Raw genomic sequence first — 15,700 nt, forward strand, 5'->3', positions numbered from 1 at the left:
GATTTTTATGAGTTATTTGTATAGCTTTCACCAGTAGTAATTAAACTATTAATTGCAGCTATGTTTAGCATTGCTTTACCCTGCAATCCAATATATGCCTTGTCAAAAACATTAAACATTTGATATTAAATAAAAGATTAAGATAAATTTGATTTCTAAGAGCTTATTTTTTTCTTGAAGCATTTACACATAACTCCACTAGTGCTAATGAGAATTAGAATACAACTTTTTCTTTACAACAATTTTCTTACAAAGTGCATTCCCAGAACACTTCATAGGGTTAAATATAAATATAAGCCAGAGGAGAGAAACTAAGGCATTAGCAGAAGACAAAAACAGCTTTTTCAAAGATAAAGAGCAGATGGTGAAGCAGTGAGGTAGAAACACATACGAAGGTGATGCCAGATGGCAAGAGCTGCAGAGGAAAAGACTGGGCCAACAACAGGGAGGATGAAATGGCAGAAAGCTAATGCTAGCTGAGTCAAGGGAGAACAGAGAGAAGGAAAGAGAAATAAGTTCCAAGAGATAGATACATATTCCCATTACTGATAGGAGAAGAAACTGCCTTGATACATTCACTGATCTCTCAGCAAAGCAGCTCATTAAAATATAACCAGCAGGTAAAGTAAAAGTAGTAGTAAACAGAAGCTATTCATTATAAAAGAGATAAAAGACAATAAAATCCCTATCAGATTTTGGAGTTTCATTGCACTTTCCTCTTACATTTTTCCCTTTTCCATTATATAAACAATCATGCTGGTTCCACTTTTATGCTGAGAGCCTTTTTCTGAGCATAAAATCCATTACTTTTTATTTTGTTAAGTGCTAGGAACTGCAGGCCAAAAATGTTAACCAGCATGCAGAAAGCATTTATACAAGGCATTTTTTTTTAAAAGTAAAAATGTTAAAACAAATATTGCAGTAGCTACCCAGTTACCAGTGTGGCTATAATACAAATTTTAGTTCAATGAAAACTGGTTGCTAGACTGAACATCAAAACTACTTTATCAGTGACTGATGTCCTGAAAATAGCATCACAAGAGCCTTCACACCCTGAAGAAAGGAAAGGATGCTACACAGTTAAGCATCAAACTGAAAATGAAGCTCTTATTTAAAAATTGGGGGAAATAGTTCCAGCAGGAAAACAAGTAATTTCTAAACAGCCAGAGAATGTATTCAAAGATATGCACCTTCTTGACAGAATTGTTTAAGTTAGGGCATGGAGAGAGCAATTAGTTAACAGTGTGGGCTTTACTTCTCCAGTTTAATTACCTCTTGTCTTCAGTTCATCCTCTTCTACCTCTATATCTACAGCATCAAAAACAGCAGCTAGAGGAATCTTCGGTGTTGGATTACCCGGTATTTTAAAATCCTTATTAGAAGAAAAGGCAAAATATAAGTTTGCTTACATTATAAATCCATTTTTCTTTAAATGTTACTATGGTTTTATTGACATGTCTAAGAACGAAACACAGGAGTTCATTCAAAATAACTGCCTTTCAAACGCATGCTTTGTTTAATGTAAAGCCAAAAGAATTTTGCAGCCACAATATGAAAGCTTATTAATTTATGCAGGTTCCATGGTAATACAACACCGCACCATTTCTGGAAAAAGTTGAGAAAGTAAGTCAGTTAAAATACAATCAAAATACCATGAGATTTCCTGGTACTGCTTCAGGGATGGTAAGCTTGCATTGCAATGTAACCCATAATAGTGGACTGCAAAACCTTCATGAAGGATTATGTAAAAGTCTGCACACAAATTTGCCACCAGATGGCCCACTGCATTTAATCAAGACAGAAGTTGTTGTAAACTCTGTGCACAGAGATGCAGCATGAGACAGGCAAAATCTTATTGCATTTTATCTCATTTTTTCTGTTAGTACATGATAGGAAGAAATCCTAAACACAATTTTAAGGTAAAAATTAAAACACATCATGCTAATTTCTCCTTATGCCATGTCAAGTACTCTGCAACTTCCGTGAGGACAGAAAAACCATTGGGTACTGGATGCACTTCAAATTTAAATTGTACAATCATGCCAAGCATTATTTTTAAGTCAAAACACTACATTCAAGCGCACATGTGAATATCAGAAAATTCAATATAATTCAACGAAATACTACAAAATTAGAATATGTGATCTGTTTTCAGATAAAAATGTTTTATGCCTTAAGTCAAATTTACTAATATTAAAAGTGAAAACAAGCTAGTTACACAAGTGTTTTTCAATAATTTCTTCAGATGTACCTTCCCCCAAATTTCTGTGACTTCCCTAATAATATTGTATTGTATAAATTTTGCCAATATCTTCTTGGACTACAACCATTGAGGAGATCCCAATATATGCAGTTAAAAGAACACACAGTATATTTTCTGATATAACATTCTTTACATCAATTTTTGATTTTTGTCTGTTTATCACACTACCTTCTCCAACAGAAAAAAAAACTACAATATTTTCATTGGCATTATACTTTTATTCATTTTACTCTCTACACACTTTTTTTAAACACTTGGATTTGAACTTCAGCAGTCACTTAACAAGTACAGTAAACCCTAGGGATACATGCAATCAAGTTGCTCATGTTTTGGGTTAATGCAACTGTCACCCCAATAGGAGCAGAAAACCGATCGTGTCAGGGGCAGAAGCCATGAGTCAGGCTGCAATCCCTGACGGTAGTGGGGAAACCTCTCATGTCAGGCACAGCAGCCTGACTCTTGCCACCCCTGACAAGAGCAAGAAACTATTCCTGTCGCTTGGGGGGTGGCCAAGAGTCAGGCTGCAGCTCCTGAAAGGAGTGGTTTCCTGGTCTCCAGAATGGCGGGGACTTAGGAACCAGGTGGCAGCCTGGCTCCCGGCTCCCGTTCACTTGCAGAGCTGGGAAAATGATCAGGGCAGCAGTCCTGGTTAGTTTCCTGGCTCCAAGGAGTGGAGGGGAGCCAGAAGCCAGGCTGCCCCTGGTTCCAAGCTCCTCTCCACTGGCTGTAGCCAGGAAACTGAACAAGGCTACTGCCCTGATCAGTTTCCCCTCTCTGCAAGCAGAGTGGAGCTGGGAGCCAGACTACCAGGAGCCAGCTGGTCAGTTTCTTGGGTCCTGCAAGTGGCAAGCTGCCCTCTGGTTCCTGGCTCCCTGCCCTTCTGGGAGCCAGGAAACTGACAAGTCCTGCTGCGCTGGCCAGCTTCCCAGCTCCTGCATGCCCAGAGGAGCTGAGAACCGGGCTGTAGCCTGGTTCCCATCTCCCCTCGGCTGACATGAAAATTCAAGTTATGCGGCGGTTGCAGAAATACAACCTCCCATGTAACTGGAGGGTTTATTGTGGTTCAGGTTGCCATTAGGCATATACATAGATAGCGTCTATCCAATATTCTTCATATTAAAACAATTCATCTGATGGCTACAGGAAAATACTGATGTAATTTCATGAGGGAAATGCTGTTTATCTAAACATTAATTATTTCATGTTCTAAAATGCACAACACTGTTCAAACATGCTGCATGTGGAAGTCAGTACCTTCTTCAATGAACTTATTTACAGTCTACTTTTAAAATATATCGCTAGTTCCCTAAATCCTGGCCATGTGCAAATCTGAAAATGCTTAAATATCCTAACCGCACAACGAACAGTATCAGCTCTTTGATGACTAAACTGTATCTTAACAACTCTTTGTTGACTCTACGCTTTAATGATTAAATCATTCTGTTCGCTTTTCTTTTTTCAAATCACACGCATCATTTACTGTTATCCTCTGACAAAGCATATATAATATCTAGTAATTTTGGTCTTTTCAGTATCACTGGATATACTGCTCAATGGAGAACATATCTCCAGTAAGAAAACATTTACATACCTTGTTAATAATTTATAATGATGCAAACCCATCAAGTTTTACTGAGCTACATCAGAAACGACAGGTCAGGCAAAGCCTCTCACATTTCTTTATATAAGTGGAGGAATGTATAGGTTGACAGTTGCTGACACATTTCTCTTGGTAAACACAATACACTCATCCCTTGTTAATCAAGTACTTACGAGTACTCGCTAAAATGAGGTACACATACACTTACCTTTGTTCACTGGACGAAAGAACTCCCCCTGCTAGTACGAGCCTCACCCCCTCCCCACAGCTCCAACCTGCTGAGGCTGAACTCCCGACAGATCAAAACACACCGCAGCATGACCCTCCGCTGGCCCCGCGCACCCAACCTGCCGCAGCCTTAACACACACAACCTGCCACCCCTTCAGACCCAAATCACCACAGTCTTATCCCCAGCCGCCGGCCCTATACACCGAAAACTGTCACAGCCTGACACCCATCCCCACACTCGACAGCCCCGCAGACCCAAACTGCTGCAGCTTTAGCCCCCCATCTGCCCCCTGGGCCCAAGCTGCAGCAGCCTGAACCCCTGTCCACCCGCCCCGTCATGGACCCAACCTGCCACCAGGTTTTAACCGTCCCTCCCACTAACGGCCCCAAACTGTCCTGAGCCTTTAGCCCTCCCCAACCCCCAAACCCAAGGTTCGCTCACCTTTCAAAAGTAATGCCACATGCTGCCACTCCTTCACCAAGTTAGGAGCACTAGGAACCAATCAGAGACTTTTACGTGTATTTCAGTGGTAATTTAGTGTCCCTCTTACGAGTTTTCACCTACGAGAAGAAAATTGGGAACCAATTTGTTTAAAGAACTTACCAGTATGCTATTTCCTTGTGTCTGGTGCGATAATCTGGGATTTGGTAATGCAGAATGAGATCCCAGTTTTCTATCCAGAAATACTTCTTTGCTACATGCATAACACCAGACACGTAGAGTGGTAAGGTTGACAGTTAGGTAATGCTTTGTATCCTAAAACAGAACAAAAAATTATTTAGGAACGCTCCTTAATCCTCAGCGTGTCCAAGCCAGATATCAATATGTAAAATCGTTCATAAAAGAATAATGCATAAAAGGTAAAAATATTACATCTAGCAGTAATTCAGTTTTTCCTGAAATCCATGCTTTTAATTCATTACACCTAGACTGCAAAGGTTTGAACCACATCACAAACACCATCAAAATGCTATGCCTGGTTTAATTATCAGTATAATCTGAAATGGGAAGATCTCACTGTTGTCCATAATCATGTTAAACTGTTACAAGTCGCTCACCAAGGAAGTATCTGGGTATTGGTAGCCACACTCTTTTTAGGTCAATTTCACAGCCACAGAGTTTTAAAATTATTCACTTTCACATTTTCCTATGTATACATTTGAAATTTCATGGTGTTGTAACAGTGGTGGTCCCCACCAAAAAGTGGACAGTGTGGGAAGGTGGTAAGGCTATTGTAGGGGATTGTGGGACTGCAGACTTACTTGCTAGCAGTTGTACTGCCTACCGAGTTGGGTAGCCAGAAAAGAAGGCTGATGGCTGGGCACCCACCTCTAAAGTCAGTGCCCCTACTAGCAGCAGTGCAGAAGTGAGGATTGAAGAATACAGGAGGAGGGGGATTGTTACCATATGCCAAGTTTTCCTGCAGCCTCCCCATGCAGGGGAAGGGCAGCTAGAGTCACCAGCTTCTGTAGGTGGGTATGACCCAGCCAGGGAAGAGGAAGTCTCATCAATCCCCATTCCCAGCTGGGACTAGCAGCTGGAGCCCTGCACACAGGGCAGCCAACAGACTTTGTATGGGCAAGATGGGGAAAGTATTTAAAAATATCCCCTCTATGTAGCACATAATCAAGTCATTGGCCCTTCAACATTTATCATATGATAACAGAAAACAAGAAACTTTAGGTCAGTTCTTAGCAGACAGCTGCTCATATTGCAAAAATAACAGAACTCCAAGTGAGTATCTTTGTTGGAAGCTTCATTCAGCAGCACAGTATACAAGCCTGACAGACTGCTGTGTCTAATATTACAGATTATCCTCTCCCTGGTATCACATCCTCACCCTGGGCTTTCCAGCTATTCTCTCCTGGGTCTTCTCTCACCTCTCTGAGCATCCCTTAAGTGGCTCTGCCTCCCTTCTCTAACTCTGTGAAAGGAGTCTGTCCCTTGTTCTTCTGACTTCAAATCTTATCTCTGCATTGACAGTTAGCTCACATGACTTCAGCAGTCACCTCTGCGCTGAGGACTCACAAATTTCTCTTTAGCACTAAGCTGTCTCCTATCTAACCAAACATCTCAGCTCATCTCTCCAACTTCTCTCCCCCTAGATGTCTTAAACAGAACATGGTCAGAACTCAACTCCTTATCTCTTCCTCCACCTTGTAGCAGCCTTTTAGGTTCTTGAAAGCTGCTATCATGTCCCCTTCTCAGCCTCCTCTTCTCCAAACTAAACCACCCAAGCTCTTCTCTCAAAGGTCATATTTTCTAGATCATTTTAGCTGCTCTTCTCTGGACCCTCTACAATTTATCCACATCTCTTCTAAACTGTGGTGCCCAGAACTGGACACATAGCTTCATATTGAAGCCTAATTAGTGCAGAATAGAGCAAAAGAATTACTTTCCATGTCTTGCTCACAACACTCCAGTTAATTAATCTCATATTTGCTTTTTTTTTTTTTTTTTTTTTTGCAAGTGTCAAACTGTTGATTCATACTTACCTGGTGGTCTGCTACAAACCCCAGATCCCTTTCTGCAGTAACCATCCTAGGGAATCACATCCCATTTCATGTGTGTGAAACTGATTGTTCCTCCCTAAGTGGAGTACTCTGCATTTGTCCTTACTGAACCTCATCCTATTTTTCTCAGACCATTTCTCCAGTATGCCCAGATCATTTTGAATTCTGACTCTGTCCTCCACTTGCAAAACCTCCCAACTTGATATATCTGCAAACTTAATAAGCATACTCTCTATGCAATTATCTAAATAATTGATGAAAATACTGAACAGAATTGGCCCAAAAACGGACACCGTGGAGCCCACTTACTCCCTTCCAGAATGACCATGAACCATTAAATACTACTCTGAACATTTATCTCTCTCTCACGCACACACACATAGAACAAGCACTCTCACAAACATGTACTCATAGTAAGCATTCTCATGCACTTGGCACATTCACTCTCTCAAACACACAGTAAGCACTGATGGCTGAACTTACGCAGCTCAGTTATTGGTTCGATCATACTGTCTCTCTCTGAATTCCCCCACTGACTCCCCATTTCCACTGTACAGCATTCCACTAACTACAACTCTCCAATACCACATTCTACAGGCCTCTGTCCAAGGATCCCACTGAGAAACACACAAAGAAACTACAGCATCTGCTCAAGACTGTCCCTATAAAAACACAGGAACAGATTTACACAGACACACCCCTTGAACTCAAACCAGGCTTATTCTACCTCCTACCCAAGACCCATAAACCTGGAAATCCCAGACGCCACATCATCTCAGGCATTCGCACCCTCACCACAGGATTGTCTGGATATGTGGACTCTCTACTTAGCGCCTATGCTACTAGCACCCTCAGCTTTCTTCGAGATACCATTGACTTCCTCAGGAACCTACAATCCATTGCTGACCTTCCTGAAAACACCATCCTGGTCACCATGGATGTAGAGGCCCTTTACACCAATATCCCACATGACGATGGACTCCAAGCTGTTAGGAACATTACTCCTGATGAGATCAAGGCACAAATGGTGGCGGAGCTTTGCGACTTTGTCCTCACCCATAACTATTTCAGATTTGGGGACAAATTATACCTTCAAATCAGTGGCACTGCTATGGGCACCCACATGGCCCCACAGTATGCCAACATTTTTATGCCTGACCTGGAACAATGCTTTTTCAGTTGTCGTCACCTAGTGCCCCTCCTCTACCTGCGCTACAATGATGACATCTTCATCATCTGGACCCGTGGGAAGAAGGCTCTTGAAGAGTTCCACCGTGATTTCAACAGTTTCCACCCCACCATCAACCTTAGCCTGGACCAGTCCACTCAAGAAATTCACTTCCTGGACACTACTGTGCAGATAAGTGACGGTCACATAAATACCACCCTATACCGAAAACCCACGGACCGCTATGATTATCTACACGCCTCCAGCTTCCATCCAGGACGTATTACACAATCCATTGTTTACAGCCAGGCACTAAGGTACAACCGTATTTGCTCTGATCTATCGGACAGAGACAAACATCTACAAGACCTTTATCAAGCTTTCCTCAAACTACAATACCCACCTAAGGAAGTGAGGAAACATTGATAGAGCCAGACGGGTATCCAGAAGCCACCTGCTACAAGACAGGGCCATTTCTATCTTGCTGAATAGACCTTGTCAGCTCTGGCCCTCCCTCTTACTGGGACCCCACTCTTTAAATACCCCTCTGAAGCCACCTGCATCTGAAGAAGGTCTTTGCCCATGAACGCTTATGCTCCAAAATATCTGTTAGTACATAAGGTGCCACAAGACTTCTTGTTGTTCTCGAAGCTACAGACTAACACAGCCACCTCTCTGATCCTCATTTCCACTGTATCACCTTTAAAGTATCTTGTTACCACCTTCACACCTGTCCCCCTCCCTACTCCCTTAAAAAACTTCTATTGCCCCACTCCCTTTGCTCAGTCTCCCAGCCTCTTCTGCCAGTTTGCAAGCTTCTCACAAAAAATCAACTCTCTGTAATCTCATCCCTGTATTCTTCCACATGGCCTTCTATGCATGATAAATTTCCAAGCCTCATTCTCAAAGCCTCTGCATCGTCTACATTCAGTGTCGCTGAAAGACTCACTTCTCCCATAGTCCCTACAGTGACTCAAACTATGTCGTATAAAAAAAAATTGAGAGCATCTCATTACAGAAGGGTTTGAAAAGTGCACTGCACATTGCAGGTGCTATTATAAACAATGGCATGAAATTAGTCTTGCTACTTGTTTGAACTCTAATATAGGATAGGATAGGATCATTGAAGTGTTAGGTCTCTGAGGAGTAGCCATGTTAGTGAAGTAGGTGTTACCCATGAAGGCTTATGACCTAATAAATTTTAGTTGCTAAGGTGATACATGACTGCTTCTTAACTGAGGAATTAGATACTAGACAAAGTAAATTTTGTGCAAGTCTTAACGTATTTAACAGAAGTTTAAAGAAATTATCTAAATCCACGTTTCCCAACTTCAGCCGCCCATTCTGATTTAAAAATTTTCAGGCACTTCCCCTGCACTATCCCTTCTCCAAGGCCCCACTCACTCTGCTCTTCCTACCTCTGTGGCTCACTCTACCCCACCTTCAGTTACTTTTACCAAGTTGGGAGAGGGAGACAGAAGCAGGGATAGCGATTTGGGATTCAGGAGGGGGTTCTAGCCTGGGGCAGGGGGCTGCAGTGTGTGGGGAAGACGAGGGCTCCAAACTGGGGTATAGACTTGGGTTGGGCTGGAGATGAAGGGGTTTAAGTGATCAAAGGGCTGGGGTATATGGGCTCCAGGAGAGAGTTGGGGTGCAGAAAGAGAGACACTGGGCTGGGGCCAGGGATTCAGATGCAGGATTAGGTTTGGTGTGCAGGGTCCCAGCAGCACTTACTACGACTTCTGAAAGTGGCTGCCAGGTCCCTGCAACCCCTAGGTGCAGAAACAACCAGGGAGGCTACATGTACTGCCCTTGCACTCATAGTAGCTGACCCTGCAGTTCCCAGGGTTCCTGGTACTTGGATGGGGGGTGTAGCTGCTGTACCCCTCAGTTCATCAGGTACTGTGAGAAAAACTTGACTATCCACACTGTACCTTATAGTAAGTTGTTGCTTCACACCCACTCATTCTGCCAGGCCATCTTTTGGATTTGTACTCTCCCATAAACCAGAACAAACAACTTGGAGTAATCACCATTAGAACAACTAGTTGTAGTTGGGTTTTTACTCCTGTTCAGGAAACAGGCAGAGGACCCAGGTGACAACAGTGGACATACGAACAACTTTTTCTCAACTACAAAAGGCACCTGCTGGAGCAGGTGCCCCTATGTAAGTCAGAACTTCTGGAGCAGGGCTACAAGCCCAGATTGGTGGGATCACATTACCACGTGAACCTGGAATGAGAACCTCCACTAGAAGAAAGCTGCATTTCTGAAGCTCTCTTGACCAGCTTGCCCCAGACCACAAGTGTTGTGACATGTGCATGAGGATGGCCACACCAGTCCACAGGCAGATTGCTATATCCACCTGGAATCTGGTTCTATAGGTCTGCTGATAATCCATTTAGCATTGGAAACTGTGGGTAAAGTGGCAGGGATATTTCTGAGCTAGCAGGCATGTGATTTACTGGAAAGTTGTGGGCATAAACAATCCTGAATTAGTGCTGGCGTTGTGCAACTAAGTTTTCTAAACTGTGCTAGAGCCACGATTAGATACGTGTCCACAGTTGCCTTCCTCCAGGGCACAGAGTGCATAAACCACAAAGGATGCTACTCCATTGTTATGAAAGTCCTTGTGACCACAGAGGCCTATTTCTAGATGCCAACATGGGCTATACTAGAAGAGTTGACAGCACTGGGGTTTCCTGCTGATGAGGAGTCTACCTTCACTGTCAGGCCAGCACATTATTCCCATCAGGCAATATGAACATATATAGAGTAACTGTCCACACTGATATTCTAGGGCATCCCACAGACCCCCTTCAGCTGTGGCTTATGAAACAGTATCCTCATCTGAGATCCTGACCAGATGGTTTAATTAAACTTGCTGTAGGTGAAGAATGGTGATTGACTGGGCATTTGCAGACTGAAATTCCACCAGCACTATTCACAGAGCTCTTTAGAATCCAGCATTATCAGTGCTGCCTACACTGCCATTGCTTGCTGTGCTCTACAAAATCTTTGTAAAGCCTCAGGCAAGCCCCCTAAACACACCTATGACAGAAATAGGTTCCTAAATGAGAAGACTCACCCACACAGTGAACCTATGACAGATAGAGCAGGATGCATAAGTGCAAAACATATCGCAGATATTTTGTGCTCACATATCATGAACTTATGTGGTCCAATGGAAGAGGAGGAACAGTCTGGTTTCTGAATGAAGGTACTGTCATTGTATGCCCATTCGTTGTGTAATGATATTCATTTATTTTAATTATTGGTGAGATGACTGCTTAAGGGTTACAGTGCTCTGTGGCAAAGAACTGTACACTTTCATTATGAACTGATGTAAATACTCGTTACTGAGAAACTGTTTTGATTAGGACTGCAACTACAGAAATACTCATCAGTTAACATGCAATTAACTCTAATTGTGACTAAAAATTAATCACGATTAGTTGCACTATTAAACAGAACACCATTAAAATATATTATGTATTCTTGGATAGTCTCAAAGTCTCTATTTTCAAACACTTATTTAAATTACAATAGAGAATACAGTAAAGTGCTCACTTTATTTTTATTAAATGTTTGCATTGTACAAATGAAAGTATCTTTCAATTCACTTATACAAGCACCACAAGATCTCTTTATTGTGAAAGTGCAACTTAAAAAGTTAGATTTTTGTTACATAACTGAATGCAACAAAAACTAAAACTTGATAGTCTACAAGTCCACTCAGTCTTATTTGTTTGTCTTAACTATGGCAAGGCTAGCCTCACTCCTAGGCTCTGGGCCTCCGTTTAGTCCACTAACCTGACAGCCAGAATACCGTTGCCCTTCTTGAGATGGTGGTCTGGAGGGTACCCGGGCCCCACCCACTCATTCCAGGTTCCGGCCGAGGGACTCTGTGTGGCTGCTTGTGGTGGGGGACGGCTCCCCTCGTTATGAACATGGCAGCTCTTTCCTGGGCCACTTTCCCAGATAATTCCTCCCCACCATACCTCCTCCAGGTAGTGGCAGCAGCACATTCTCCCTCCTGATTTGGCTCCTCCTGTGTGGTGAGTCCGCTTGGCCTTACACCGAATCTTGGGGCCTCCTGGGAAGGGGCCTTAGCCCCTTGTGGCTGAGCACTTCTCTCCTCCTCTGGTGCATCTAGAAAAACCCCTTTTGCTTCTCTCCTCTCACTCTCTATCCTCTCCTCTATCACCTCTTCTATCACTCTCCTCTCCCCCATCCTACTGGGCAAAGAGTTCTTTTAAAAGCAGGTTTAAGTGGGACCAGCTGGCCCTATTGGCCCAGGGCGGCTTCCTCCCCAGCTGCTCACACTCTGTTTGCCAGCCCTGCTTTTCCCTCATTCTCACTCCCTCCCAGCCTTACCCTGTCACATCCTCCTCCCCAGCTCAACACCACAGGGTTGGGCTCCCGGGGATGGCATACAGTGTACTCAGGACAGGCCATTGGCATTCCCATGCTGGGCCCCGGCCCTAAGCTGCACTCTAAAGTGGACCAGATGCAAGGACAGGAACCATCGGGTTATTCTTGCGTTCCTATCCTTGTTTCTGTGCATTCACTGTAGGGGCGCACGGCCCGTGACAAGGGTAAACTTCTGTCCGAGGAGGTAGTATCTTAAGCTTTCCACTGCCTGTTTCACCACAAGACACTCTTTTTCAATGGTGGCATAATTTCTCTGGGAAAGAGCTCGCAGCTCAGATCTAGGATGGGGTGTTGTTCTTCCATGACCATTCGGGACAGCACGGCTCCCAAGACCACATTAGAAGCATCAGTCTGTAGTAAGAATTCCTTCTTGAAATCTGGGCCAATAAAGACTGGGTTACTACCCAGGTCTGTTTCTAAATCCAGAAATGCCTCCTCGGCCACTGAGGTCCAGTTCACCATGTCAGGGCCACGGGCTTTTGTGAGGTCTGTCAGGAGGATTCATGTAACCCAAATGGGAGGACAGTGTACTGGTAAAGGCCTTCTGGGAAGGAAAAGGCTGTCTTTTCCCTGGCTCCGTGGGCCAGGGGAATCTGCCAGTATCCCTTGGTCAGGTCAAGGGTACACAGGAAGCAGGCCTTCCCCAACCAATCTATCAGTTCATCAATACAGGGCATGGGGCATGCGTCAAATGTGGTCACTTCATTTAAGTTTTCTGAAATTGTTACAAAAACGGAGGCTGCCATCTGGCTTAGGCACTAAGACAATCAGGCTGGACCACTGGCTGTGAAACTCCTCAATAACGCCCAGTTCCAGCATCCTCTGCACCTCCCTTTGGACCTCCTCCCGTTTGGCCTCTGGGAGTCTATAAGGTCTCGCATGCACTCTCACCCCTGGGTCAGTGACAATGTGGTGTTCCACCTCTGCAGTTTGTCCAGGGTTTGCTGAAAACACATCTGAGTGTTGTTTCAACACGTCAAGGACCTCCCCCACCCTTGATCGGTGCTTAGATCTGGGGAGATTCCCACCTGTCTCTCCTGGTCTTCCTCCAGCATCAACACGCTCAGGGCAATCAGCTGCCCTTCCCAGTCCTGCCAAAGTTTTAGTAAGTTAATGTGATAGATCTGTGCAGTCTTCCGGCAATCTGGTTGTCCTACCCTGTAGTTTACTTCCCCTATGGCCTCAACTACCTCACAGGGGCCCTGCCACCGGGCTAGGAGTTTGCTCTCAGCCATTGGAACCAATACCATCACCCGGTCCCCTACACTGAATTTCCGGACGGTCACCCTATGCCTGCTGGGCTTCTTGGGTCTGTTCCAGGTGCTCCCGGACGATGGGCATAACCTTGGTGATCCGGTCCTTCACCTGGAGCACGTGCTCAATGATACTGCACCTATGGTTCGGTTGCTCTTCCCAAGTCTCTTTGGCGAGGTCCAGGATGCCTCGGGGGTTCCGCCCATACAATAGCTCGAATGGAGAAAACCCTGTGGAGGCCTGGGGAACCTCCCATATGGCAAACATTAGGTATGGGAGCAGGGCATCTCAGCCTCTCCCACCCCGGCTCACTATCTTGCAGATCATGCTTTTGAGGGTGTGACTGAACCGTAGAACGAGGCATCTGTCTGTGGATGGTATACCAACATCCTCAGGGCCTGGATGTGGAGCAATGCACATAAATCTTTCATCAGTTTGGAGATGAAGGCTGTACCTTGGTCCATTAATATCTCCTGGGGGATTCAGACTCTGGTGAACATGTATACTAGCTCCCTCGCAAAGGACTTTGAGTGAGCGTGCCATAGGGGTACCACCTCCGGGTATCAGGTGGTATAGTCCAGGACTATCAAGATGTACCGGTGTCCTTGGGCTGACTTCTCCAGTGGGCCGACTGGATCCATAGCTATCTGCTCAAAGGGGACCTCAATAATGGATAGGGGCACCAACAGGGCTCTCAGATGCGGTTGCGGTCCATGCAGCTGGCACTCAGGGCAGGAGGCACAGAAACGCCAGATTTCTACGTATACCCCAGGCCAAAAGAACCTCCGCAAGATCTGGTTTAGGGTCTTCTCAACCCCGAGGTGACCCCCAAAGAGATGGCTATGGGCTAAGTCCATCACTGCCCTCTGGATGTCTTTGGGGCACCAGAAGTTGCTCCACCGGCTGGTCTTGTACTTTCCCTACACAGTATAGTACATCTCCCCTGATTATATAGTAGGGGCCCTGACCTTTGACTCTTTCCTCCACAGGTACCCCATTCACCTCCACTATCTCCTGACATATATTTCGGTATACCGGGTCTTTGGCCTGTTCCCGTGCAAAAGTTGGGAGGGAGGACCCTATATTCAAGCTCGGGGGAAGCTCCCTCTTCTTCTGGCCCCGGGGACCCCATAGTACCGGGCCCAGCCTTGGGCTCCTCTATCCCTTGGGTTGCCCTCCCCCCTGTGGGTTCAGCCTCTTCCCCTACCAGGGCTGGTCCCACGTTCTGGGACAGGATTTGGGTACCCAGCTGTTTGGTTGCCCTCCTCTCACGCCTTGACTCCCATGGTTTCCCAGGTGCAGCAAAGAAGTCCTGGGAGAACTCATGGAAGATCAGGGGTGACATCTCTACTCTCCCTCCCTCCATGGGCAACAGACTGCCAAAGCCAGGGGAGTCCCATCCAATCACCACTGGGTAGGGGAGCCTTGGTACCACCTCTGCTGTCACTCTTGTGACTTTTCCTTGGAACTCTATTTGCATGAGGATGACCGGGTAATAACACAAATCCCCAAGCACACAGGATATTCCTGTGCGATTGGCTTGGGTAATCTGGTCTTGCCCCACCAGCTGCCCTGAGACCAATGTAAGGGCACTCCCTGAGTTCACCAGAGCTGTAGTCTCCACACCATTCATTTTCACTGGCTGGGTATACCGGTGGGGGCTATCGTGATGCCCACCACATCTATCAGGCTGCAGAGACCCCCCCCGATCCCCACAGTTGCATTGCATGGGCTTGTCCATGTTTGGGCAGTGGACTGCTATGTGCCCCAATTACCCGCATGCATAACACTTATACCCCACGTCGAGAATCTGCCTTTCCTTGGGGCTGCTATGTCTCACCCCTGCATCCTCCTCCTCTGTTACCCCAAGTCCCCTGGGGACATCCAGTTGGCCCCCCTCTCCTTTCTCCTGCCCCCAACCCTGCCTAGGGGCTCCAATGGCTGGGCCCATGGAGTCAGAGGGGACCGCTTGCCCCATGAGGCTTCTTCCACAAGGGGCCATGTGAGAGTTCCAGTTGTTGACTGTCTCTCCACGAGAGCCACCATTTCATTGTACAAGGATGGGTCATTCTGGTAGACCCATCCCTGAAGGTCTGGTGGTACCTCCTTATGCACCGCTCCAACACAATGGTTTCCAGGATCTTCTCTGGGCCATAAGTTTTGGGCTGTAGCCATCTTCTGGCCCGGTGGATTAAAGCAAACAGCTGGGCCCTTGGAGCTTTTCCCTCCTGGTACTTC

The 15,700-nt window shown here is 45.4% G+C and overlaps 1 protein-coding gene across 4 annotated transcripts in view; it reads right to left on the reverse strand.

Moving 5' to 3' along the window:
* Positions 1-15,700, reverse strand: part of USP33 (ubiquitin specific peptidase 33) — a 91,243-nt gene that overhangs the window by 56,650 nt on the left and 18,893 nt on the right. For 3 of the 4 annotated variants that reach the window (XM_075002195.1, XM_075002194.1, XM_075002193.1), the window contains 2 exons: positions 4,697-4,849; positions 1,273-1,372 (listed from right to left, as the gene is read on the reverse strand). In XM_075002195.1, the coding sequence (XP_074858296.1) occupies positions 1,273-1,372; positions 4,697-4,849 (253 nt within the window). Of the gene's footprint in view, positions 1-1,272; positions 1,373-4,534; positions 4,654-4,696; positions 4,850-15,700 lie in introns of all 4 variants that reach the window. The other variant, XM_075002196.1, reaches the window with a different exon arrangement.

Source organism: Carettochelys insculpta, chromosome 9 (genome assembly GCF_033958435.1).
Source record: "Carettochelys insculpta isolate YL-2023 chromosome 9, ASM3395843v1, whole genome shotgun sequence".
NCBI lineage: Eukaryota > Metazoa > Chordata > Testudines > Carettochelyidae > Carettochelys > Carettochelys insculpta.